The sequence below is a fragment of the Phacochoerus africanus genome, chromosome 2 (genome assembly GCF_016906955.1).
Source record: "Phacochoerus africanus isolate WHEZ1 chromosome 2, ROS_Pafr_v1, whole genome shotgun sequence".
Lineage (NCBI taxonomy): Eukaryota > Metazoa > Chordata > Mammalia > Artiodactyla > Suidae > Phacochoerus > Phacochoerus africanus.
In genome coordinates this window covers 224,348,930-224,374,614 of record NC_062545.1, presented here as the reverse complement: position 1 = coordinate 224,374,614, position 25,685 = coordinate 224,348,930, and the positions used below count along the sequence as shown (strand labels likewise).

Genomic DNA, 25,685 nt, shown 5'->3' with positions numbered 1-25,685 from the left:
GGTGGGTTCGTTAACCACTGAGCCATGAAGGGAACTCCATTACCACAGACAACTTTTCAAAGTCCTTCACAGCAAGAGCATTTCCTTACCCGGCAGTCTCTCTGAAGCGTCTTCATGAGCGCATTGTATGTTTCTGTATCAAAATACAACCCTTCGTGCATGTCTTGCAGGAAGTCTAGGTCCTTAAATGTGGGGTTGGATTTCTCCCTCTCTTTTCGGGATGCTCTGCGCTTATAGGTGGAGCCTTTCAGGTCATAGGTAAAGTGCATTCTCATGGAGCGGGGTAAGACGTTGTTCATGACTACAATCCTGATGTTGATGCCCCCCGACTGCATGCAGTACAGTCCATAAAATTTTGGCAAAAGAGTCCTCGGATTCTGGTTTAAATTCTAAAAAGAGAAAAAGGGAAAAAAATGTTTAATGTCTACTTTTACAACATAATCCTCCACTAAGACTGGTTTTCATCAAAAATGATCATTAACACTGGAATGGGATTATATTTGTGAATGGTCATTGTTAAAATCTTGCTGTTCCTAATCTAGTTCTTAAACTGACTTATGGGAACAGCAGTTTCGTCATTCTGAACTCAGGGCATTAAAAGTGGCTGAAGTGACAATGGACAGAATGTCTCAAATTAGCTCCATCTAAAACCAGGTAAAGACGTGATCTGGGTGATTATTCTCCAAGGTAGCTCAAGAGAAAATTAATTGCCAGGGTACACGGGATGAACGTTTTAAATTTTAATAGCTCCTGAGGAACTGTATTCCAAAAGTCCAGGCCCATTCACAACCACACTTTGTAAGGTTATATATTTTCTACCACTCTCAACAATGCTGAATACTACCCAAGTAATACCCAAGTTTACAATCTTCCTAAGCATACTGAAAAATGAAAACTTGTTTTTGATTTGATTTAAATGTTCTAAATGTTAATACATGTGATGACTAGAGAACTGTAATATTTTTATGTGTTTTAGCTACCTCAAAGATGATTTTGTATTACTATCCTTTGGTCATTTTTTCTTTGGGTTTTTGTCCTTGTTGGAGTTCTTGATATACTCTGGATATTTATTATTTCCCCATTCTTCATTAGGTACATTTTTTTCTTCCAGTATGTTATCTTTTTGTTATAAAGATAAGGAGTATATGCCTATTTTTGTTCCAAAAGTAGGTGAGAAATTTAAAAAATGGAGAAAAATAAAAAATAGTTTACTAAAGGGTGTTTATATAATGAAAAGTCTACTATCCCTAATCTTCTCCCAACTCCCAACTTCTTTGAAAACTACTATTTCCACTTTCTTTGCATTATTTTAGAAATATTCTATGTGCTTATGTAAATTTTATATTTGGTATTTTTTTGTTAAACAGATGTCTTGCCTTTTCATGTAGTCACATTTATGTACTTGTTTCTTGTACTTTTTTTGGTTCCTTATTTAGAGAAGCTTTTTATACCCCAAAGTTATAGTTCTTCTATCTTCTTACAAATTTTTGATAGTTTTTGATAGTTTTGGTAATTATATTTGGCTTCTAGTCCATATGGAATTAGGTTTTTTTTTCCATTTTTTTTTAATATAACTGACGGACAGCACTGTATAAGTTTAAGGTGTACAGCACGATTCGATTTACACGCATGAAATGAGCATCACAGCAAGTTTAGTGAACATCGATCATCTCCGACAGATAACAAAATTAAAGAAACAGAAAAAAAGGTTTCCCTTGTGATAAGAACTTTGCGGATTTACCCTCTTAACAGCTTTCATATACACCATGCATCAGTGTTAGTTATATTTATCACGTTGTATATTACACCCCTAGTATGTACTTACCTTTAACTGGAAGTTTATACATTTTGACTACTTACATCTAATTTCCCCTTCACCTCCACCTCCTACCTCTGGTAACCACAAATCTAACCTCCTGTTCTATGAGTTTGTTCTCCTTTTTTTTTCGAAGTATAATTGATATGTGACACTGTGATAGTTCCTGTTACACAACACAGTGATTGATATTTCTATACATTTCAAACTGATCACCACAATAAGTCTAGTTAAAATGTGTCACCATACAAAGATACTACATAGTCAGTGAGTATATTCCCCACACTGCACATTTCGTATCATGACTCATTTATTTTGCAGCTGGAAATTCATACCGCTTAATCTCCCTCACCTATTTCTTTCCTCTCCCTATCCTTCTTTCCTCTGGCAACCACCTCTTTGTTCTCTGTGTCTATGATTGCTTCTGTTTTGTCATGTTTGATTATTTGTTTGACCAAGTGAAATCATACAGGCTTTCTCTTTCTCTCTCTGACGTATTTCACTTAGCCTAATTCCCTCTAGGTTCATCTATGTTGTCCTAAATGGCAAAATTTCATTCTTTATTATAGCTGAGTAATATTTCACTGCATATGTGTACCACATCTTCTTTATCTATTCATTTACTGATGGGAATTGGAGTTGCTTCCATATCTTGGCTATTGTAAAGCAATGATGCAATAAACATGGGGTGCATCTATCTTTTCAAATTATTGGTTTTGTTTTCTTCAGGTAAATCCCAGGAATGGTTTTACTGGATTATACAGAGTTCTATTTTTAATTTTTTTGAGCACTCCCCCCCATACTGTTTTTCATAGTGGATGCACTAATTTATTACATTCAACCTGAGGATTCTCTTTTCTCCACATCCTTGCCAACGCTTATTATTTGTTGACATTTTGCTAACACCCATTCTGACAGATGTGAAGTGATAGCTCATTGTGGTTTTGATTTGCATCTCTTTGATGATTAGTGATATTAAGCATTTTTTTGTGTGCCTGCTTTTGCCCATTTTAAAACTGGGTCATTATTTATTTTTGATGTTGAGTTGTACGAGCTCTTTGTATATTTTGGATATTACATCTTTATCATGTATATCATTTGCAAATATTTCTCCTATTTAGTAGGTGACTTTTTTGTTTTATTGCTAGTTACCTTCATTGTGCAAAAGCTCTTTAGTTTGATGTAGTCCTATTTATTTTATCTTTGTTAAGTTTTATTGTAAATTATGCTTTAAGTATTTTATTTTATTTTATTCTTATCGTTTTGCCATTTCTTGGGCCACTCCCACGGCATATGGAGGTTCCCAGGCTAGGGGTTGAATCGGAGCTGTAGCCGCCAGCCTACGCCAGAGCCACAGCAACGCGGGATCTGAGCCTCGTCTGCGACCTACAGCACATCTCACTGCAACACCAGATCCTTAACCCACTGAGCAAGGGCAGGGATCGGACTCACAACCTCATGGTTTCTAGTCAGATTCGTTAACCACTGCGCCACGACGGGAACTCCTCTATTTATTTTTGCTTTTGTTTTCTTTGCCTGGAAGTAATTTTTTGTATGTGAAAGATCTGAAATAGGGGACTTAATATTTTTACTAAATGGATAACCATTTATTGAACAGTGTGTCCTTTCTCAATTGAGTTTAAGTCCCTCCTATACAATATAATAAGTTAAATACACATGGGTCTATTTCTGGACATTGTTTTAATTCATTGATTTTTTTGTCTATAACTATACAAATACATTTTTAATATTTGATTTATATATTTATAGATTTTTGGTATATGTTATGGCAGGCCCGCTATTTTTCTTCTTCACTACAACCTTTGCTTTCCATTGTTCATTTTTTAAACGCTCTTAAAATAATACTTATTTTCACTTTTCAAATGAGCCAGCTTTGCCAAGTTCAGGGAAACAAATTCTATTGGAATTTTTGATAGAAGTTAGACTGGACTTATAAGTTGATTTGGGGGGGATTAAATCTTTATAATACTGAGTATAGGACTGATACACATCTCTTCATTATTTCAGAAATATTTAAAAAGGATTTTTATTTTTTTTACTATCGTTGATTTACAATGTTCTGTCAACTTCTGCTGTACAGCAAAGTGACCCAGTCATACATATATACATATCTATACATTCTTTTTCTCACATTATCCTCCATCATATTCCCTCACAAGTGATTAGATACAGTTCCCTATGCCATACAGCAGGATCTCATTGCTTATCCACTCCAAATGCAATAATTTGCATCTACTGACCCCAAACTCCAGTCCACCCCACTCCCTCCCCTCCCCCTTGGCAGCCACAAATTTGTATTTCATAATTTATTTAATGACCTTCAATAAAATTTTGCTGTTTCCTTCACATTGGTCTTGTACACTTGGTTTCTTTTAAAATTTTTTACTAAAGTATAGTACATTTATTTTTATAGACAGTATTGAAATCTTACTACAAATTTTTTTTGGATTATTGTTCATTTGTTATACTTATTATATCTTGTTTTCCCAATTAGACTTATAGTATGTCATTTATTTATATTTGTATGGTTCTCTAATAATAATCATTATATATTATTGTCATCATAAATGGGATTCTTTTTTTCTCCCTTATATTTTCCAACATTACATGATCTACACCATAGAATATGGTAGATGTTGTAGATTTATCACATATCCTGCAAATCTACTAGATTATCATTACCTCTAGAAACTACTGGCTTATTTTCTTGAAGCTTTCATTTTCAATTGCATCATCTGCAGAGTACTGTGTTTATACTTTTTCTCTATTTTTCTTTTGTACTCAAAAAATTATTGCTAGAAACTCTAGCAGATATGTCAGAAAGGACCAGTGACAGAGGGCATCCTTACCTTTTCCAACACATCAAGGGAAAGAGCTCTTGTTCTCCATAAGACATTATGCAAACTCTTGGAGACTAATAAATGTATAATATATGTGTTCATTTATTCACTTACTATGTTAAAAACTTCCAAGCCGATTTTGGGAATTTTAATTAAGTTCAGACGATATTGAACTATGAGTGCCTTAGTTTCTCCATATCTATCTATATGGATAACCACATAATGTTCACATTTTATTCCTATTAATGGGATGAAATTATATTGTTTGTTGTACTAGCTTAAATGATTGAGATAAAATTACTTATTCAGCTAAATTTAAAAAATTCACTTTAACTAATTTAAATTTAATAGCCACATATGGCCATGGCTACCATATTGGGCAATGCAGTTCTAGAAGCAGCGAGTCATCTGTCTAAGCCTGGAACTATAGAAGTTTAAGATTTACTCACTTAGATGAGCAGAGAGGGCTATGTCAGTTTGATTCCAATTTTAAATTACTTAAAAATGTGTATATGACAAGAGCACATTTGAAAGGATATATGACAAATATGTGTTTCTCTGGTTTCCCACTTTTTTTTTCTTTTAAAACATCTATGTGCTGTCCACTAAGATTTTTGTTTAGATTCTTGATTCCTTTATTTATATGTTATTTTACTGGACTTTGGAGTGAAACAATGTTTTTACATACTAATGAGTTGTGTGGCATAGCTCATCAATTTTGAAACAAAGATGACCGTTATCATCTCTCAAAGCAAATGAGGGTTGGAACTGGGGTTTTTGAAATCCAAACTTCTTGTAGCCATTCCAATCACAGAAAATTAATAACTGCTATGAAAGCACAAAGAAACCAGAGGTATGAACATGACCAAACCACTGAGAAAAGTGAATATTTCTTTAAAATTGGGTCTATGATAGAACATGATGGAAGATAATGTGCGAAAAGGCATGTATATATATGTACACATACATATGTGTGACTGGGTCACTTTTCTGTACATAGAAAATTGACAGAACACTGTAAACCAACTATAATGGTAAAAATAAAAATCATTTAAAAAATTGGGTCTAAATGTCTAGCAAATCCACCTTGGCTGCATTATTGTTTCTTGTCTCTAAAACAGGACATGGAAAGTGATTTTTACATCATATTTAGCCAATGGAAACTTAAATTCAGAACTGTAGTAGCTGAGACTAGACAATACTGAATGCATGCCAGTATATGGTGCACAGGTTAAAAGATGCAGACTCTGGAACCCTGCTGCTTATGTTCAAGCCCCAGTTCTACAGCCCACTAGCTAAACAATGCTCAGCAAGTCATTCCATTTGTTTCTGCCTCAATTAGCTCTCCTATAAAATGGCAATGACCGAAACATCCACAGTTCTGTGGGGACTAAATGAATCACTGCGTGCAAAGGACTTACAGCTGCGTTTAAAAACATAGCTCAGCCCTCAATGAACATTAACCACTCATACAACTACTACTACTATGTAATAGGACAAAGAGCTCTGCAATGCCCTGCTTCCTTTATCCTACAGCCTGTATCCTTTCTTTATTCCAACAACCATGGAACACAGGTGCTTCCCAGCCTTTCTCCAAAGGTTAACTGAGGCTCAGAGGTTACCTTATTTACTCATGGTCACAGTTTGTTGATGGCTGAGTGGGATTCGAGCCCAAGACTGAGTCAGTCTGCAGCTATGCTTTACTACTCAGTACTACTTGCTTTTTAAAATCTATATGGCGAATGCAAGATGAAGCATGCTAAAGAGTCACTGAACAAAACATATAAAAAAACTGTTGAGGAAAGTAATTAAACCTTAAGTAGAAGCTTTAATTATGTGCAGTTACTTACCATGTAATAGCCTGGCAGCAGCTTCTGAAGGAACTCTGCTTCTTTATGTTGAACTGTTTTGATGATAAATTCATCATCACTGGTCACAAAAAACAAGGATCCACTGGCTCCAGGGTTAGACAGCTCTATTAGAGGTTCACTGCATATGGAATACTACAAATAAATACATAGTAAAAATACATTTAATGGGTATGATGCATCCAAGGAAGAAAATCAAAGCATTGCATATCTTGGCCATTTAGAAATAGGAAGCCCTTTTGCACAGCTTTAAAAGGAGACTCCACATATGCTAAAAAGACTCTTCTGAGATTTCTAAAAATATAATTATCTCAATTCCTAGATGAGGAAAAAACATGCCCTCCTTCACCCTCAATAGGACACAATCACCAATCATTGGATTTGTCTAATGAAATAACTCACACAGTGCTGCTGACTAACGTGCTTTGTTTCCAGTAAGTGCCCATAAAATAACAACGGAAGGTGTGTGATCCACACTGTGCATGTGTCACTTGAAAGCCAACACCTACTCTCTTCTCACTATTTACTCTCCCAAGGGAGGTCTCATCCACTCAATGCTTTCAACAAGGAGATGATTTAAACCTCTGAATCATCAGCCCAGAGCTCTCTCCAAACCTGTGTGCCTGACTTTTAAACAGACAAGTCTACTTGGTTATACCACAAGCACTTCACATGTAACAAGTTCAAAAGGAAGTTCATCTCAGGGTTGTGGTTAGCCCATTTGATGCCTTTATAATAATTAGAAAGAGGTCTTTTTTGTTCTTCTTTTTCTAATTCATTTAGGTGGAGGGTTAAGTTGTCAATTTGGGATCTTCTTTTTTGAGAAAGGCCTGTATCGCTATAAATTTCCCTCTGAGCACTGCTTTTGCAGCATCCCATAGATTTTGAGAGGTTGTGTCTTCATTATCATTTATTTCAAGGTATTTTTAAATTTCCTTCTTGATTTCCTCATTGACCCATTGGTTTTTTAGTAGCATGTTGTTTACTCTCCATGCAGTAGGTTTTTTTCTCATTTCTTTTCCCGTGGTTGATTTCTAGTTTCATGGCATTGTGGTCAGAGAAGATACTTGAGATAATTTCTATGCTCCTAAATTTGTTGAGGTTAGCTTTGTGTCCCAATATGTGGTTGATTCTTGCGAATGTTCCATGTGCATTTGAGAAGAATGTGTATTCTGATTTTTTTGGATGTAGTGTCCTGAAGATATCAATGAAGTCTAACTTTTCTACTGTTTCCTTTAGGATCTCTGTTGCTTTATTGCTTTTCTGTCTAGAGGATCTGTCCATTGGTGTGAGTGGGGTATTAAAGTCTCCTACTATGATTGTATTCCCATCAATTTCTCCCTTTATGTCTGTTAATATTTGTTGTATGTATCTGGGTGCTCCTGTATTTGGGGCATATATGTTGATGATAGTAACATCCTTTCCTTTGATGAATCCCTTAATCATTAAGTAGTGTCCTTCTTTGTCTTTCTTTATGTCTTTTGTTTTAAAGTCTATTTTGTCTGATATGAGTATTGCAACTCCTGCTTTCCTGTCATGTCTATTGGCATGAAATATTTTTCCCCACCCTTTCACTTTCAATCTATATGTATCCTTTCTCCTGAGGTAAGTTTCTTGTAGGCAGCATATTGAAGGTTTTTGCCTTTTTATCCACTCAGCCACTCTGTGTCTTTCGATCGGAGCATTCAGTCCATTGACATTTAAGGTATGCAGATGACATGATACTATACATAGAAAACCCTAAGGACTCAACCCCAAAACTACTTGAACTGATTCATAAATTCAGCAAAGTAGCAGGATATAAGATTAACATTCAGAAGTCAGTTGCATTTCTGTATACCAGCAATGAAATATTAGAAAAGGAATACAAAAATACGATACCTTTTAAAATGGCACCTCACAAAATCAAATACCTCGGAATACACCTGACCAAGGAGGTAAAGGACCTATATGCCGAGAACTATAAAACTTTAATCAAAGAAACCAACGAAGATGTAAAGAAATGGAAAGGTATTCCATGTTCCTGGATTGGGAAAATCAATATTGTAAAAATGGCCATACTACCCAAAGCAATCTACACATTCAATGCAATCCCTATCAAATCACCCAGGACATTTTTCACAGAACTAGAACAAACAATCCAAACATTTCGATGGAACCACAAAAGACCCAGAATCCCCAAAGCAATCCTGAGAAACAAAAACCAAGCAGGAGGCATAACTCTCCCAGACTTCAAGAAATACTACAAAGCCACAGTCATCAAAACAGTGTGGTCCTGGTATCAAAACAGACAGACAGACCAATGGAACAGAATAGAGAACCCGGAAAGAAACCCTGACACCTATGGTCAATTAATCTTTGACAAGGGAGGCAAGAACATCAAATGGGAAAAAGAAAGTCTATTCGGCAAGCTTTGCTGGGAAGCCTGGATAGCTGCATGCAAAGCAATGAAACTAGAACACACCCTCACACCATGCACAAAAATAAACTCCAAATGGCTGAAAGACTTCAATATACGACAGGACACCATCAAACTCCTAGAAGAAAACATAGGCAAAACACTCTCTGACATCAACATCATGAATATTTTCTCAGGTCAGTCTCCCAAAGCATTAGAAATAAGAGCAAAAATAAACCCATGGGACCTCATCAAACTGAAAAGCTTTTGCACAGCAAAGGAAACCCAAAAGAAAACAAAAAGACAACTTTCAGAATGAGAGAAAATAGTTTCAAATGATGCAACCGACAAGGGCTTAATCTCTAGAATATAGAAGCAATTTATACAACTCAACAGCAAAAAAGCCAAAGACCCAATGGAAAAATGGGCAAAAGACCTGAATAGACTGTTCTCCAAGGAAGATATATAGATGGCCAACAAACACATGAAAAAATGCTCAACATTGCTGATTATAAGAGAAATGCAAATCCAAACTACCATGAGATATCACCTCACACCAGTCAGAATGGCCATCATTAATAAGTCCACAAATAACAAGTGCTGGAGGGGGTGTGGAGAAAAGGGAACTCTCCTGCACTGTTGGTGGGAATGTAAACTGGTACAGCCACTATGGAGAACAGTTTGGAGATCCCTTAGAAATCTATACATAGAACTGCCATATGGCCCTGCAATCCCACTCTTGGGCATCTATCCGGACAAAACTCTACTTAAAAGAGACACGTGCACCTGCATGTTCATTGCAGCACTATTCACAATAGCCAGGACATGGAAACAACCCAAATGTCCATTGACAGAGGATTGGATTCGGAAGAGGTGGTATATATACACAATGGAATACTACTCAGCCATAAAAAAGAATGACATAATGCCATTTGCAGCAACATGGATGGAACCAGAGAATCTCATACTGAGTGAAATGAGTCAGACAGACAAAGACAAGTAGCATATGATATCACTTATAACTGGAATCTAATATCCAGCACAAATGAACATCTCCTTAGAAAAGAAAATCATGGACTTGGAGAATAGACTTGTGGCTGCCCGACAGGAGAGGGAGGGATTGGGAGGGATCAGGAGCTTGGGGTTATCAGATACAGCTTAGAATAGATTTACAAGGAGATCCTGCTGAGTAGCATTGAGAACTATGTCTAGATACTCATATTGCAACAGAACAAAGGGTGGGGGAAAAAATGTATACATGTAAGAGTAGCTTGATCCCCATGCTGTACATCGGGGAAATAAATAAATAAATAAATAAAATTTTAAAAAAAGCAAAAAAAAAAAAAAAAGAAAGAGGGACCTCTTTTTCCTGGTAGATACAGTTCTGGGCCAGACACAGGCTGATGAATAGATGAAGGGATGGATTCTAGTCTTCATTCCTTCACCTTAGCCAGGTATTCTTGGGCAGCGCACACCCTGCACAACTATACATGCTGACTTGAGATCATCTCCCCCCACCCCCCTCATCTTCCCAGTCCATATCTTAGAGAATGGGAGCATCATTTACTTTGTTCCTTAAACCAGAAACTTGATGCCTCCCATTTCTTCACCTTCCATATCCAGACTATTGATTCTATCTGCCCCCTTCATGGTATCTCTTTTTCTAATCCCCCAAATTCAGTGGTTTCATCGTTTCATGCCTTGATTACTATGGTAAGCCCCACCTGTTTTCAACTATCCACTCTTGACCCCTCCTTGCTGTTCCCCACCCAGAGATCTTTCTAAAATGCACAGCATTCCACACCTTCACACCTTTTGATGGGTTCTACCATCTACAAAGAAAATGACATCCAAGTTTCTCAACAAAGCATTCAAGGCCATGAATAGCATAGCCCAGTTCTCCTGCCTCCTCTCCCATCACCACCCTCCTTAAAAGAAACTCTACCTCCGGCCACAAAGAACTGGTTCTCATTTTCTCAAGTGTGCCACATGCTCTTTTTTTTTTTTTTTTTTTTTTTTTTGCTTCTTAGGGCTGCACCCGTGGCATACAGAGGTTCCCAGGCTAGGGGTCTAATAGGAGTTATAGCTGCCGGCCTACACCACAGCCACAGCAACAGTGGATTTGAGCCATGTCTGCAACCTATACCACAAATCACATCAGATCCTTCACCCACTGAGAGAGGCCAGGGATTGAACCTACAACCTCATGGTTCCTAGTCAGACTTGTTTCCACTGCACCACGATGGGAACTCCGTACCACATACTCTTGACTTTTGCATTTCCCTCTACCAGAAATAACCTCCATGCTACCTTCACCTATCTGATGATCATTTACTCATGCATTCATTCAACACTTAAAAGATATGTGCTGAGCATCTGTACTGCCCCAGTGACATAGGAGGCTTATATCCTAGTAGGAGGAAATAGCCAACAAGGAAATTAATTATATGTTGGAATGTGCTAAGTGCTAGTGAGAAAAATGAAGCGTGGAAAGAGGGCAGGGAGTCCCAGCAAGGAGGAGAATGGGGTGGTCACCAGAAGCTTCAATGGGAAGGTAGCATCTGAGGAGGGGTCTGGGGATATCTGGGGAAAGGGCATACCAGGCAGAGGGAAGGGCAAATGCAAAGGTCTTAAGACCTGAAGAGTTCACAGCCATGCAAGGTGGCCATGGCTAAAGTAGAATGAGCAGGGAGGAGAGCTGAAGAAGCAAAGGAGGGTTGGGTGAGCCAGACCCTGTAGGGAGCCACAGGCCACAGTAAGGACTCTGCTCTTTTCTTTATGGGAGCTGAAAGCTACCGGAGGGTCTGGAGCAAAGGACCACCCCATCTGCTGTGTAGAGAGCCCACTGCAGGTAGACCAAAGAAAGACACAGTGAGAAGGCTGTTACAGTGACTTTGGCCTTTAGTGGCTGCTGAATATCACTTGCTCTGGAAAACTCTCCCTGGTTCTGTGAGTCCCAGATCAACTGCTTCCTAGCACTAGATGTGCTCACTGTGAAGTTACCACAAAAGACCTTAATTTCTTATTTATTTATTCCAAGTTCTCATTAGACTGCCATACTCTGAGGGCAGAAACTCTATCTTTTTTTTCCCCCACTGTACAGCATGGGGACCAAGTTTTACACATACATGTATACATAATTTTTCCTCCCATTGCCGTGTTGCAATGTAAGTATATAGACATAGTTCTCAGTGCTACACGGCAGGATCTCATTGTAAATCCACTCCAAGAGCAATAGTTGGCATTCGTTAACCCCAAGCTACCAATCCCTTCCACTCCCTCCCCCTTCCCCCGGCAACCACAAGTCTATTCTCCAAGTCCATGATCTTCTTTTCTGTGGAAAGGTTCATTTGTGCTGTACACTAGATTCCAGTTAGAAACTCTACCTTACACTCTGATGCAGTTCAGGACCTGTGCCTTGTACTTGATCAATTCTTGCCAAATAAATGACTGAAATTTACCAATACCTGAAGGGCTGTCTCACCAAAAACTACCTAAACCCAGCAGAGCAGTAAATTTTCAGTTAAAGAGCTCAGTACTTATTAACTAATAATCCCCATTATTGACTAGAGAAAGGTTAAGGGCAGAGAAAAAGGCCAATAAGCTAATGTATGAGATCAGACCAGCCCTGTTGAGGGGGAAAAATAGGGATTTCAGGAACCATATTTTGAGGATGGAGGCATCTGACAACACCAGGGCTGGCATCCTCCAAAGTATTTTATCTCGGCTTGTGAATATTTAAGTCCTTATCATAGCAAAATCTGAGAGGAGGTGAGGAAGAGGAGGAGAGAGTGGAGTAGGGTAGAGAAGAGAGAGAGAAATTGGGAGACAAATGATTAAAAGGCAGTATCTAGATGTCACCTTTTAAATTATCCTGCTTTGGTGCCACTGCAGGTAAGGGAAATAAAATTCATCAGGAGATAGCAACTTCCATCTTCTTCTTCCTTTCTGCTCTAGCCTTGCTGCCTGAAATTCTCTTGCTTAGGAGCATTACAACCTAAGCTCCCTTTTATTTTCTGTCTTTTTAGGGTCCGCACCTGCGGCATATGGAAGTTCCCAGGCTAGGGGTCGAATTAGAGCTACAGCTGCTGGCCTATGCCACAGCCACAACACCACCACATCTGAGCTGCATCTGTGACCTACACCATAGCTCATGGAAATGCCAGATCCTGAACCCACTGAGTGAAGCCAGGGATTGAACCTGCATCCTCATAGATACTATTTGGGTTTGTTACCGCTGAGCCATATCGGGAACTCCGTCTAAGCCTTATGCATGAGTTGAGGATAAGGATGAAAAATGAAAATAATCATCAGGATGCTGTAACAGCCAAGAAGAAGCAGAGGGCATCTTCCCTGCTGTGTGCAGGGTCCATGTGGAAGGAAAGCCTGGGACTTGGAATCAACTGATGTTTGGAAAATCATGGCTCTGCCAGTTGCTAGTTACGCGACCTTGAGCAAGTGACTCAGCATCATGGAGTCTTAGGAACCTCATCTCTAAAATAAAGATGGTAATATCTACCTGACAGCAGCTTGAAGTTTTAAAAATAAATGCTTCTGAAAATCCTGCCACAGAGTGACCACTTAGTCACAATCATACACACACTCCAGAGATAGCTCTAGGAGAGCCAACAGTGCCCTATGACTGTTTCAGCCTAATTCCCATGACAAGAAGGCTATCCAGAGGTACACTAAGATGCTCTTGGTAACACAAGAAAAAAGATGGGTAGTGGGGGAGGATAAATTAGGAGTGTTGGAAAACACATACACACTACTGTATGTAAAATGGATAACCAAAAAGGACCTACTGTATAGCACAGGGGACTCTACTCAGTATCTTGTAATAACCTATAATGGAAAAGAATCTGAAAAAGAAGGTACATATACATATATATGTATATGTATGTATCTCTATATGTGTATTTATCTTTATATCTATATATCTATATGTATCTGTTTGTGTATATACATAGATTTACAGATACCTATATATGTGTATATATAGATATGTGTATGTATGGATATATTCAGGTATATATAACTGAATCACTTTGCTATGCATCTGAAACTAATACAACATTGTATATTAAATATACTTCAATAAAATTAATAAATAAAATTTTTAAAAGATGTAAAAAGGTGGGTCTTATGTATACTCATGAATTCCAGACCCTAGAAAATAAAGGTGTGAACCCCACGTTCTCATAAAAGGTGAAGGCAGACCCCAGGCTCTCTTTAGAATTCTGAGTCTTTATTCCATGGGGTTTGAGCTTCTGGCACAGAACCTTCTTGTGGATAGGAGTAAATGTTGTGAAAGTACAAAAACACTGAAAAATGCAGAAATTAGGGACTGCAAATAGAGAAATTAGGGGGTGATTCAGGAAGAGCTGTCTAGAGAAAACTGGATTCAGACCCAAACATCTGCTTCCAATTAAAGTCTCAAGTTCTTCTATATGCAGTGACACAACTGGAGACTATTTCATTGGTTACTTAATTGCCAAATACTCCTTTATTATGTAACTTATAAATTATTATGAATGGAAAAATCAGTTGTTCTGACCTATTTTAGTAACCACTTGGGGGTCATTCTTAGCACAGCAACAGTCTGCAATAAGCTGGCATCATGATGCTGAACTCCCAGAACTATTACCATCATCTCCATAATGCTATGGTTTCTCACTCTGCATCCTGGTTACCATGTTCTCTTCTAAGCAATCTTCTCTGAAATGCTGCCTTTTAAGAGCAAATCAACAGAGGCTATGGGAACATTTGAATTAGCCATAACCAACAAGCCCCCCCCACCCCACCCCCCGCCATAGGCACCCCTGGGCTTATGCACCTCGCTGACACTCATCTGTGCAAGCTGTTCCAGTGTGTTTATTCTCTGCCTTCTATTTCCTTCAAGGCCTCCCTATTGTAGCCACTGGAAAGAATGCAAAATACAACCCAGCTGGGCTCTGCCAAGGCAAATTAGTGTTGCAAACTTGCACAGTGTGGTGGAGATCATTTTTCCTGCTATCTCTTCCTTTCCATGGTGTTAAATATTCACCCCACTCTCTTTCTTAGGGGTGTTGGTGGGCCTGAAAAACACCACATAAATCACCTTATATTCACGAATACCCAGGCACCTGGTAAAGAAGGAAGTGAACCAAAGCCTTGCTTCCTAAGCAGAAATGGGAAAAAAATGCTCTGGGGCCTCTTGGCCTTCCCCTGGGAGGCATTTATTTCGGAACAAATAAGGAAGAAGGAGTGCTTGCATTGCTGTGTGGGGCACATGGATACACCTTCACTGTGCTGTCTTGCATCCAAATTATTTCATGTTTCAACATGAATTTGTAATCAGCATGCGCATGGCGAATTTTAATGGTACTGAGAACGCAATCAGAGTAATTCAGGCTGAAATGCAGATGCAACAGCACAAGACTAAGTAGAAACACACATACCAAGGGGATCTGCCATCAGATCTAGCTACAGAGTTAACCAGTCATTACTAGAAGTTACCCTCTCCTCCCTGCTCCCATTTAGGTCAGTATATCCTCACAAATGTGGGGTTAGATAGCCCCAGAATGCCAGGATGCATCTGTGATTTGTAACACAGCCTTTTTTTCTTCACACAGTTTTTCAGGGGACATCTTCTTTCATTTTTCTGTGCTTTGTTGGACCTAACTCTTCCAAAATGTGCTTTGTAAGGGGATTTTTGACCTCTTTGGCTATATTCTTCAGACTGGATAACCACAGTTTACAGTTTGATGGGCTAGGGAATGGCCACCTTGAGATCACATTACTTTTGTTTGTTTTTTTTTAGGGCCGCGCCCTGAGGCACATGGAAGTTCCCAAGCCTAGGGGTCGAATCAGAACTGCAGCTGCCAGCCTACACCACAGACACAGCAATTCGGGATCTGACCTGAGTTTGTGACCTACACCACAGCTCATGGCAACACCGGATCTTAACCCACTGAGCAAGGCCAGGGACTGAACCCCCGTCCTCATAGATACGTAGTTGGGTTCCTTACTGCTAAGCCATGACAGGAACTCCAAGATCACATTTAATGAGAGGTCTGAGACTCAGTGTTGGGAAGCGTGAGGCCACCCAGTGAAGGCAATGAGTACCAGGGAGGGATGTGAGACCACTCACTCCTCTGGCCTGGGCTCTGCTTTCTCTCCCCAGCATCAGGAACATTGGGCCCCTCCCTTCACCAGCTTCAGATTTCTCATCCACAATGAAGAGTTTGGCAAAAGTCTCTAAGGTTCTACCTGACTTTCTGAAGCATGCTGTGTCAGGTGAAAAGATCCTTTTCTCATCTACCCGCTCCACGGCACCAGGCAGGGTCCTCAGATGTAGCGCTTTGGAGGTGAGCTTCCAGAAGCTCCAAGATCAGTAAAGGGAGCTGACTCAGTCCTGGGCTGTGGATGGCCCTGGCCAGTGGTGAGCAGATGGCCATGGTTAGCTAGAAGCCCAATGCCCTTGTTCTGCTTCTTGCAGATCCCCGTGATGGGCTTCCCAGCCTGCAGGTCAGTGGCCATAAGAGCATTAAAGGGAGACCTGTTCAGGGCAGACAGCCATCTCATCTCACTGATCAAATCTGTGTTATGAAGTGCAAGTCTGTGGCATCTCCTTGGCTGGCAAGAAGCTCAAGCTAAGTCAGAGGAGAATTTGTTCACTTGTAATGTATGGCAGAAGATGAGGTATCGATCTTATTTTCAGTAAGAAAATATCAAGACCTACCAGGGTCCTCCAGATCCTGAATGACAGTGTTTCCTGAATGATAGTGACCTTCAGTAATTACCGAATGGCCAGAAACTAAAGATCCTTTACTAATATATATTTCCCCCCAACCCTGCAAATGTGTTTGCGTACATGAACGGTTGGAGGGCAGGGTTGGTAATGCTAGATCCAGGCACCCAAACTCTCCCTTAAAGGGTGGGGTGAGGCAGAGACTCACATGGATGTGCACACTGATGGGCAGCAGGACGTTCAGGGACTTTCTACTAAGATCTTATACTCTGTGAAGACTTACTAATGTGTCTTTTTTATTACTCAATGAATGTATTACATTTATAGTTGTACAATGATCATCACAATCCAATTTTATAGGATTTCCATCCCACAACCCCAATTAATGTGTCTTGGGGAGTCAGTATTCTCTCACTCATCAGCAGAAACCATGTAATTTTCTTGGGGTCCAGCTAAAGAAGAGGGTCATTCATGGGTTTTCATCAGCCCAGCACAGAACCCAGCTTTGGATTTTATCATTTACAACCCTCCTCAAATTATAAGATGTGTAGTTCCCATCATGGCTCATTGGTTAACAAACCACACTAGTATCCATGAGGACACGGGTTTGACCCCTGGCCTTGCTCAGTGGGTTAAGGATCTGGCATTGCCTTGAGCTGTGGCATAGGTGGCAGACACGGCTATGATCTGGTTGCAGACATGGCTTGGATCCCGAGTTGCTGTGGCTGTGGCGTAGGCCAGCAGCTCTAGCTCCGATTTGACACCTAGCCTGGGAACCTCCATATGCCACAGGTGCGGCCCTAAAAAAAAATTTTTGTAAGATGCCATTTAAATACTCTCTGTTAAGAAGTAACGCATGTTACTATATATCCTCTGCAAAGGGTTATTCCAGGATCTGCCTCAAATCTTACTGAGATCATTCAGAATAGGATGAACAATAAATATTTGATGATATCCTTCCTACAGCCTCTCAAAAAACAATTTTCAAGAGCCCCAGGGTGTTAACAGTGAACATATTATGAGATAAACCATTTTCCTCTTGAAACAGAAACTTAGTTCCTGGCTTATTGAACAGGAATAAGGTAGAACTCTGAGGTCACATCAGACTTTTTCACAAAAAGCCTGCTGTGTTTTGTACCCGCTATGTGCCAGAAGGCAGATATCGAGAAGACAGGCCTAAGGATAGGATGTGCCCTGGTACCAAATAAAAATACATTTGGAAAGAGCCTGCATGAAGAGCTGCTGAGAACAAAACTACCCAGCTTCTTTAAAATCATATCCAAATTGTAGGTCAAGGTGAAAATGGCTGTGGGCCAAAGCAAGTTTGAGATGAATGGTATAAATAAGGCAATTAAAATAGGAAGGCTTTCAAACAGAATCCAATCAGCAAAATTCACCAGAGTATTTAAAACTAACTATAATATATCTGTTAGAATAATTATCTGAAGCAGCAACCAATACCATACTTATCGAAACATCAATTACCACAGCAGATGTTGCTGCTATCCAGCAAAAGCTGCAGACTCAAACCACATTCCCTGAAGCTAAATTTATAATCATTATAAAACCTGAAACTTCTACAAGGCTCCAGAGCCTGATCAAATAAGACACAAAAGACACTTGTCGCTGTTGCAGTAAGACAAATGTTGACATCATACATTTATGAAGAAGGAAGGAAAATGATAGGTTCTTACCAAGTAATCATCAGGCTTGATACCAAAAAGTTCTCTGAAATATCGGAATGCTAGTGGAGCATACGTCTTAAATCTGAAGTCTGGGTAGTGATGTGCTGGGGTCAGATTGCTCCCTTCACTGCAGTTAAAATAGCAAATAAGAGAGAGAGAGAGAGAGAGAGAGGGAACATTAGCAAAGACAATTGTGATTTCAAATTCTGGCTCCACATATCCTGTGCTAATTTCACCTCTAGTATGACATCCCTTGAGAGTGGGGCTCTAAGCTCATGTCACAAAGGCCAAGGGCCATCAGGTAAAAACACATGCTATTGCATCAAGGGCCACTCCAAGTAGGCAGCCCCTGCCAATCACAGTGTGTCTGGAGCATGGAAATCCTTCATCATTCCCCCATGACTCCTTCCTGGGAAAATCAGTCCATTTTCCCCAGTGAAACCATTCATAACGATGTGAATGTAAGATCCAGGTTTTAGTACATGGAGGAATTTCAAAAGTGCATTTTGCGGGCTATGAGATTTGAATATTGTGATATATACTTTAAATAGGAATACATAGAATAACTTCAAAAATATCTCACCAACAGAGAACCATCCCACTGGGAAGACATGGGTCCTGAATGTGAACCTTTCTTATATCCACAGCACAGGAGAAGGTCCTTTAATATCTTGGGGATTTTAAAGCATGATTTTCATTCCCACATACATCATTATCATTTTTTCCCCTCTTCTGTGTTCGTCTTTGAAAATTTCTATGCAAAATTTATGCTATATAGGAGTTCCAGTCGTGGCTCAGTGGAAACAAATCTGACTAAGAACCACAAGGTTGTAGGTTCAATCTCTGGCCTTGCTCAGTGGGTTAAGGATCTGGCATTGCCGTGAGCTGTGGTGTAGGTTGCAGATGCGGCTCGGATCTGGCATTGCTCTGGCTCTGGTGTAGGCTGGCGGCTACAGCTCTGATTGGATCCCTAGCCTGGGAACCTCCATATGCCATGGGTGCGGCCCAAGAAAAAGACAAAAGACCAAAAAAAAAAAAAAAAAGAAAGAAAAAAATTTATGCTATATAAAAGGTATAAAGAAATTAGTGAATACTCATGAATCTAAAATACTGCTTAAGAATATTATTCATGAATCTCCCTCCGTACTTTTACTGATCATGAACCCTTCTTTCTCCTTAGAAGCATCCGCTACCCTGAATTTTGATGTTTACGGCGTCTACCATTCATTTTATTCTTTAACTACACATAATACATTTCACATGAAATGGCACCTAATCATACAAGACACCTAATCTTTCACCGTAAAAAATTACAACAATGCAGGAGAACAGCATATACTTTTATGTAGAGGTTCAGGGTTTCCTTTCACCACATTCTAGGTAGGTCATTAAGGCTCCATGTAAGTTTATCTTGTTACTACACAAATCAACGGTGCAAATAAAAAGGCTCAGAGCACTCAACACACACGTGGAATCTACCACAAGTTAAGTTTGCTGAGGTCAGTCAGATTTATTTATAAGTATCTGACACATGGTAGCCCGTAAGTATTTTTTGGAGTAAGGGAACGAGTTTTCATGATAATGCTAATACAGCTAAGTTGATTCTTAGATGAAGCTAAGGTCTAAAAGTCAACATATAAAATATGAGAAAAAGAACATGTCATACATATGTATACATATGTTTGACTGGGTCACTATGCTGTACAGCAGAAACTGACACAATGTAAATCAACTATCCTCTAATTAAAAAATAAATAAATAAAACATGAAAAAAAAACCCACAGTTAAAAGTCATTCTTGAAAACTGGGAAATTTTCTATTCAATATATCCAGTGCAGCCAGTTTTCCTCTCGCCTGGTTTCCGATGACTGTTTCTTTGGGTGAGTTCCAGAGGAAGCAGTTGGCTGGTGATATGAGGGGCCATCATTATCATTATTATTTTTTTAGGGCCATACCTGTGCCATATGGAAATTTCCAGGCTAGGGGTCGAATTGGAGCGTCAGCCTGCACCACAGCCATAGCAATGTGGGATCTGAGCCACATCTGTGAACTACACTGCAGCTCAAGGCAACGCCGGATCCTTAACCCATTGAGCAGGGGCCAGGGATTGAACCTGCATCCTCATGGATACTAGTTGGTTCATTACCACTGAGCCACAATGGGAACTCCAAGGGGCTGTCATCCTATAATATGTCTTATCTGGAAAAGTCCAGGACTGCACTCGGGCAGTAGCATGGTGGGCACAGCAGGGGAGTGACACAGGGATGGAAGCTGACCAGGAGATGGGCCATCATCTCCACCTCAGCTCATGGACAGAGGCCCCCAAATCTCCCACATGGTTAATGTTGCCCTGGGCAAGTAACAGGTGAACATTTACAATGTATGTATGATGCCCAGACACAGTATTCAAACATTTCCTCATTCCATATTTTGGGATTTTTTTTTTGTCTTTTTGTTGTTGTTGTTGTTGTTGTTGCCATCTCTTGGGCTGCTCCCGCGGCATATGGAGGTTCCCAGGCTAGGGGTCCAATCGGAGCTGTAGCCACTGGCCTACGCCAGAGCCACAGCAACGCGGGATCCGAGCCGCGTCTGCAACCTACACCACAGCTCTCGGCAACGCCGGATCGTTAACCCACTGAGCTAGGGCAGGGATCGAACCCGCAACCTCATGGTTCCTAGTCGGATTTGTTAACCACTGCGCCACGAGGGGAACTCCCCTATTTTGGGATTTTTAAGGAGACATGCACTCAGTTACAGATCTCACAGGATTGCCAAAAGGAATGACATGATTATAACTTGAAAACACGGGCCCAAACAACAAAAAGAATAAAAGCAAAGAGGCCCAAAGTGACCTCTGATATCCTTACTCACTGCCACAAGCAAGTAAAAATAATTACAATGCCTTGGGTTCTAAAACAGGCTATTTTTAGTGGGCTAAGAGTGTGGGCAAATTTTTTATTTCATCTACTTTCTTTTTTCCTTTCTATCTCATGCATTCTGAGTAACTCAATCCATTACAGCAGCTTACCTTCAACATTCAAGAGCATTCCATTGTGTATATTCTTGAATGTTGAAGGTAATACAAAAGAACAAAATAAAGCCATCTGCAGCAACATGGATGCAACTAGAGACTATCATACTAAGTGAAGTAAGTCAAAAGAGAAAGACAAATACCATAGGATATCACTTATATCTGGAATCTAATATACGCACAAATGAATCTTTCCACAGAAAAGAAAATCATGGAGAACAGACCTGTGGTTGCCAAGGGGGAGGAGGAGGGAATGGGATGGATTGGGAATCTGGGGTTAATAGATGCAAACTATTGCCTTTGGAATGGTAAGCAATGAGATCCTGCTGTATAGCACTGGGAACTATGTCTAGTCACTTATGATGGAGCATGATAATATGAGAAAAAAGAATGTATACATGTATGTGTAACTGGGTCACCATGTTGTACAGTAGAAAATTGACAGAACACTGTAAACCAGTTATAACGGAAAAAATAAAAATAATTATAAATAACCCCCCCAACCCAAAACATTCAACAGTAAATAAAACAACAGTTCCACATGCGTGGAATTACTCTGAGCTTCTTGGGTTGTTCACCTTTCCTTGGAGCTACTATTAATTACAATAGTTTCCCTTGGATTCACATCTCCCTGACTACCATGGTTCATTCAACAATGGTGTTAAAAAGGATATTAGGTTTCCTTGGAGATGAGGCAGGCAGGCAGACAGGTGTGCACGCATGCACACACACAGAGAACATCTCCAGTCAGAAAAAGGGAACACTTATTTCTGTAGATATCTAACCTGACCTGACAGTTGGTTAAAAAAAAAGTCACTGCATCACTAAAAATGAAAAAGAATTGTGTCTAGCTAACCTTGGGCCACAGTAAGATATAGAGAATGGTATGGTTCAACTGAGACAGGCTTGCCTGTATGGCGTCATCAGTAACTTATATTTGTATAAATGGAGAAGATGAAAAGAGGGCAGGGATAATACTTAACACAGGCATCATAGAAGGTGGCAATTTCTTCATGGCACAATTAGCATATATTAATAATTAACTCTGAGGTTACACAACCTTGAACCTCTCCATTTGCCTGAATGGAGAAGACCATTCCCTAATATTGGATCATAACACATGAACCACTTTTGTTTGTTTTTCTTATGAATTCTGCTTTCATTTGACTAATATTAAGACCTTGCATTCTCTTAAAGCATACTGGAAATCCTGTGTGGGAGTTAAGATCCTCCAAACTCCCTTACATCCAGGTAGATGTGGGTTCAAGTTCCATCTCGGCCATTTAAAGTTGTGTTCTCTGAGGTCTGGTACTGAGCCTCTGGCAATGACATGGCAAAGTGGATGGAATGGGAATGGCCATGTGCTTGGCATTGAGTCTGGATGACTGAAGCTGTATGATGATGGAAGGCATTCCAGGGCCGAACATGTCACATGAAGAATGGGGTGACTACTTAGTTTAAAAAGAAAAAGTCAAGGAGTTCTCTTGTAGTCTAGGAGGTTAAGGAGCTGGTGCTGTCACCACCAGCTGATTGGGTTGCTGCTGTGGTACAGTTTCGAGCCTTGGGCCAGGAACTTCCACATGCCACAAGTGTGGCCAAAAGAAAAAAGTAAAGAGAAAGTGACAAAATGGAAAATATGTGCAACTGATATCACAAAGGGATAATCTCCCAATACAAAGAGCTTCACTACACAGCAAAGAAAAAGACCAAAAGGTTATATATTTTCAAAAAATAGCCAAGGATACGCTTAGGCACTTCACAGAAATGGAAGTATAAATGACTTAAACATATGAAAAGATTTTTCAACCTCATTCATAAAAGAATGCAAATTAACTCAAGGAGAGATCATTTTCTTTATCAGATAGGTAAAAATTTTAAACTTTGATATAGCTCAAGGGAGACTGGCACCTTGAAACATTATTAGTGGGAAAGTAAACTGATACTTTTCCTTTTCTGGACATTTTCACAACTTTTGTCACTAGTACAAATACACTTAATTCCCCCCCCCCCCAAAGTGAAAGCAGGTTTATTAAGAGAGATATACATTCCATAAGCAGAATGTGGTCTGTCTCAGAAGGCAAGAGCAAAGCAAATGTGTATAACTCTTGATGCAACATGTACACGACTGTAATTTATGCTACGATAAACTAGTGTTTGCACAAAATGACATATGTGTACCTGGTTATTTACTATAGCACCATTTGTAAGGACAAAGGATTGGAAGCAACTTAGATGTCTCTCAGAAGAGTACTACTCAACTTAATTATGGTTCAGCCACAAACTGGAATACTATGCAACTGTTAAAAAAGAACAAGGAAGCTTATATACTGACATGGGGAGATCTCTGAAACAAATTAAGGGAAAATGGGTTAATGCAGAATACAGTGTACAGCATATCACTATTTGTACACAAAAGCAAAAAAAATCTTTGGTGTGTACATGTATAAAAAAATCCTTGGAGGATGTACAGGCTCCTAGAAATAGTGATCAATAGAGCTAGACACTGGCTAAAAAAGGCACAGGAAAGAAAGGAACACTTTTCATAGTACTTCTTTTAAAAGCATCATGAGGATTAAACCTTCTGTGTATTACATTTCACAACATTAAAAAAAATTTTAAGTGAGGGGTAAAAGCCATAACCCCCAAACAAATCTCTGTACATTTGGTACCACAAAACAGAAGGGTTTGCTTCTGCTTATTCAGCTGCTCCAGTGAATAACAAATACCATCTTAACATAAATGAAGCTCTACTGAAGGAAATGCAAATTAGTGGGCTGTTGGCCCTAGCTGGGGTTTGTCAGGGGTTACGTGGCACAAGATCCACACCAAAAAGCAGGTGCAGTGAGGATCAGCCAGCAGACTCCAATCTGGGTTTTCTGAGCTTGCATATCAGCAGACCTACTGGGTGTGGGTACAGATGCTGGTCCATAGACATCCAACACAGAGGAGGCTCTTCTGCATGCACGAAATGCTGAGCCAAGGCAGGAAGCACAATTACAATCAGCATTAGTCAACTGCCTGGTGGAAGAGTTCCACCAAATATTCCTGTGGGCTTTCCTTGCCTGAGCCTGGGTGGCAGCCATCAGGAGACTGTCCAGCACCTAGACTTACTCCATAAAAAGGGAGTCTGCTATAGAGCCGAACTCTTCACAGCTCAAGATTTATATTATGTTTCTTCAACACATTTATGTAGTGCTCAGGGGGGAAAAAACCCCATTTTCCTGTCTTGGCATAAAGTGGAGGTTTTAGAAATTTCACCTTTGAGGTTTGCAGCAGTGGTTTGAGATATCTGCATCCCATGAGCCAGTAAAATTTCAACAATAAAAATCTGGAGGCCATCTATGGGATTTCCAACTTTATTTTGCTGAGCAAGAACTTTTAAAAGTAAGCAAACACACAGTAGTATCCTATCAAGTTGTTAAAGGGTTTGTTAAATAATTCCACAAAAGAAGGAAGAAACTTTGAATAAAAAATAGTACTTTCTCTTGCCCTTTTCTCCCTCATTTCATTTTTATTTATTTATTTTAAAATTCTTTTAATCCCTTTTTTACTTTTTGGGGGGGGGGGGTTTACATCCATGGCATCTGGAGGTTCCCAGGCTAGGGGTTGAATCGGAGCTGTAGCCGCCAACCTATGCCAGAGCCACAGCAACACTGGATGTGAGCCGTGTCTGCGACCTACACCACAGCTCATGGCAATGCTGAGCAAGGCCAGGGATTGAACTCACAACCTCATGGTTCCTAGTCAGATTCGTTAACCACTGAGCCACGACAGGAACTCCTCCCTTAGTTCAACAAAAAGTAAAGTTTGATTGTGGATCGGCTCTGGCATTTTGATATTCACTATTCTGAGGAGGGTCAAAATGTTTTTCTTTTAGAGTCACACCTGTGGCATATGGAAGTTCCCAAGCCACGGGTCAAATCAGAGCTGCAGCTGAGGCATACACCACAGCCACAGCAACACTGGATCTGAGCCACATCTGTGACCTATGCTGCAGCTTTTGACAATGCCAGATCCTTAATCCACTGAGCAAGGTGAGGGATCAAACCTGCATCCTCACAGAGAAAACATGGGACATGGGGTCCTTAACCCACTGAGCCACAACAGGAACTAGAGGGTTCAATTTTAAAGCTCAAGTTAGTGTTTACCTTAAGTCCCAAAGCATGTTCTTTCTTTTTTTGGCCACACCCATGGCATGTGGAAGTTCCTGGGATTAAACCTGCACCAAAGCTGTAACCAGAGTCACAGCAGTGACAACACCAGATCTTTAACCTGCAGAGCCACCATGGAACAC

General features: G+C 39.9%; 1 protein-coding gene across 2 annotated transcripts in view; it reads right to left on the bottom strand.

Moving 5' to 3' along the window:
• The window catches only part of PIP5K1B (phosphatidylinositol-4-phosphate 5-kinase type 1 beta), a 350,208-nt gene that overhangs the window by 134,739 nt on the left and 189,784 nt on the right, over positions 1-25,685 (bottom strand). For both annotated transcript variants that reach the window (XM_047767738.1, XM_047767739.1), the window contains exons 5-7: positions 18,370-18,487; positions 6,528-6,680; positions 90-389 (exon numbers count right to left, since the gene is read on the bottom strand). In XM_047767738.1, the coding sequence (XP_047623694.1) occupies positions 90-389; positions 6,528-6,680; positions 18,370-18,487 (571 nt within the window). The remainder of the gene's footprint in view (positions 1-89; positions 390-6,527; positions 6,681-18,369; positions 18,488-25,685) is intronic.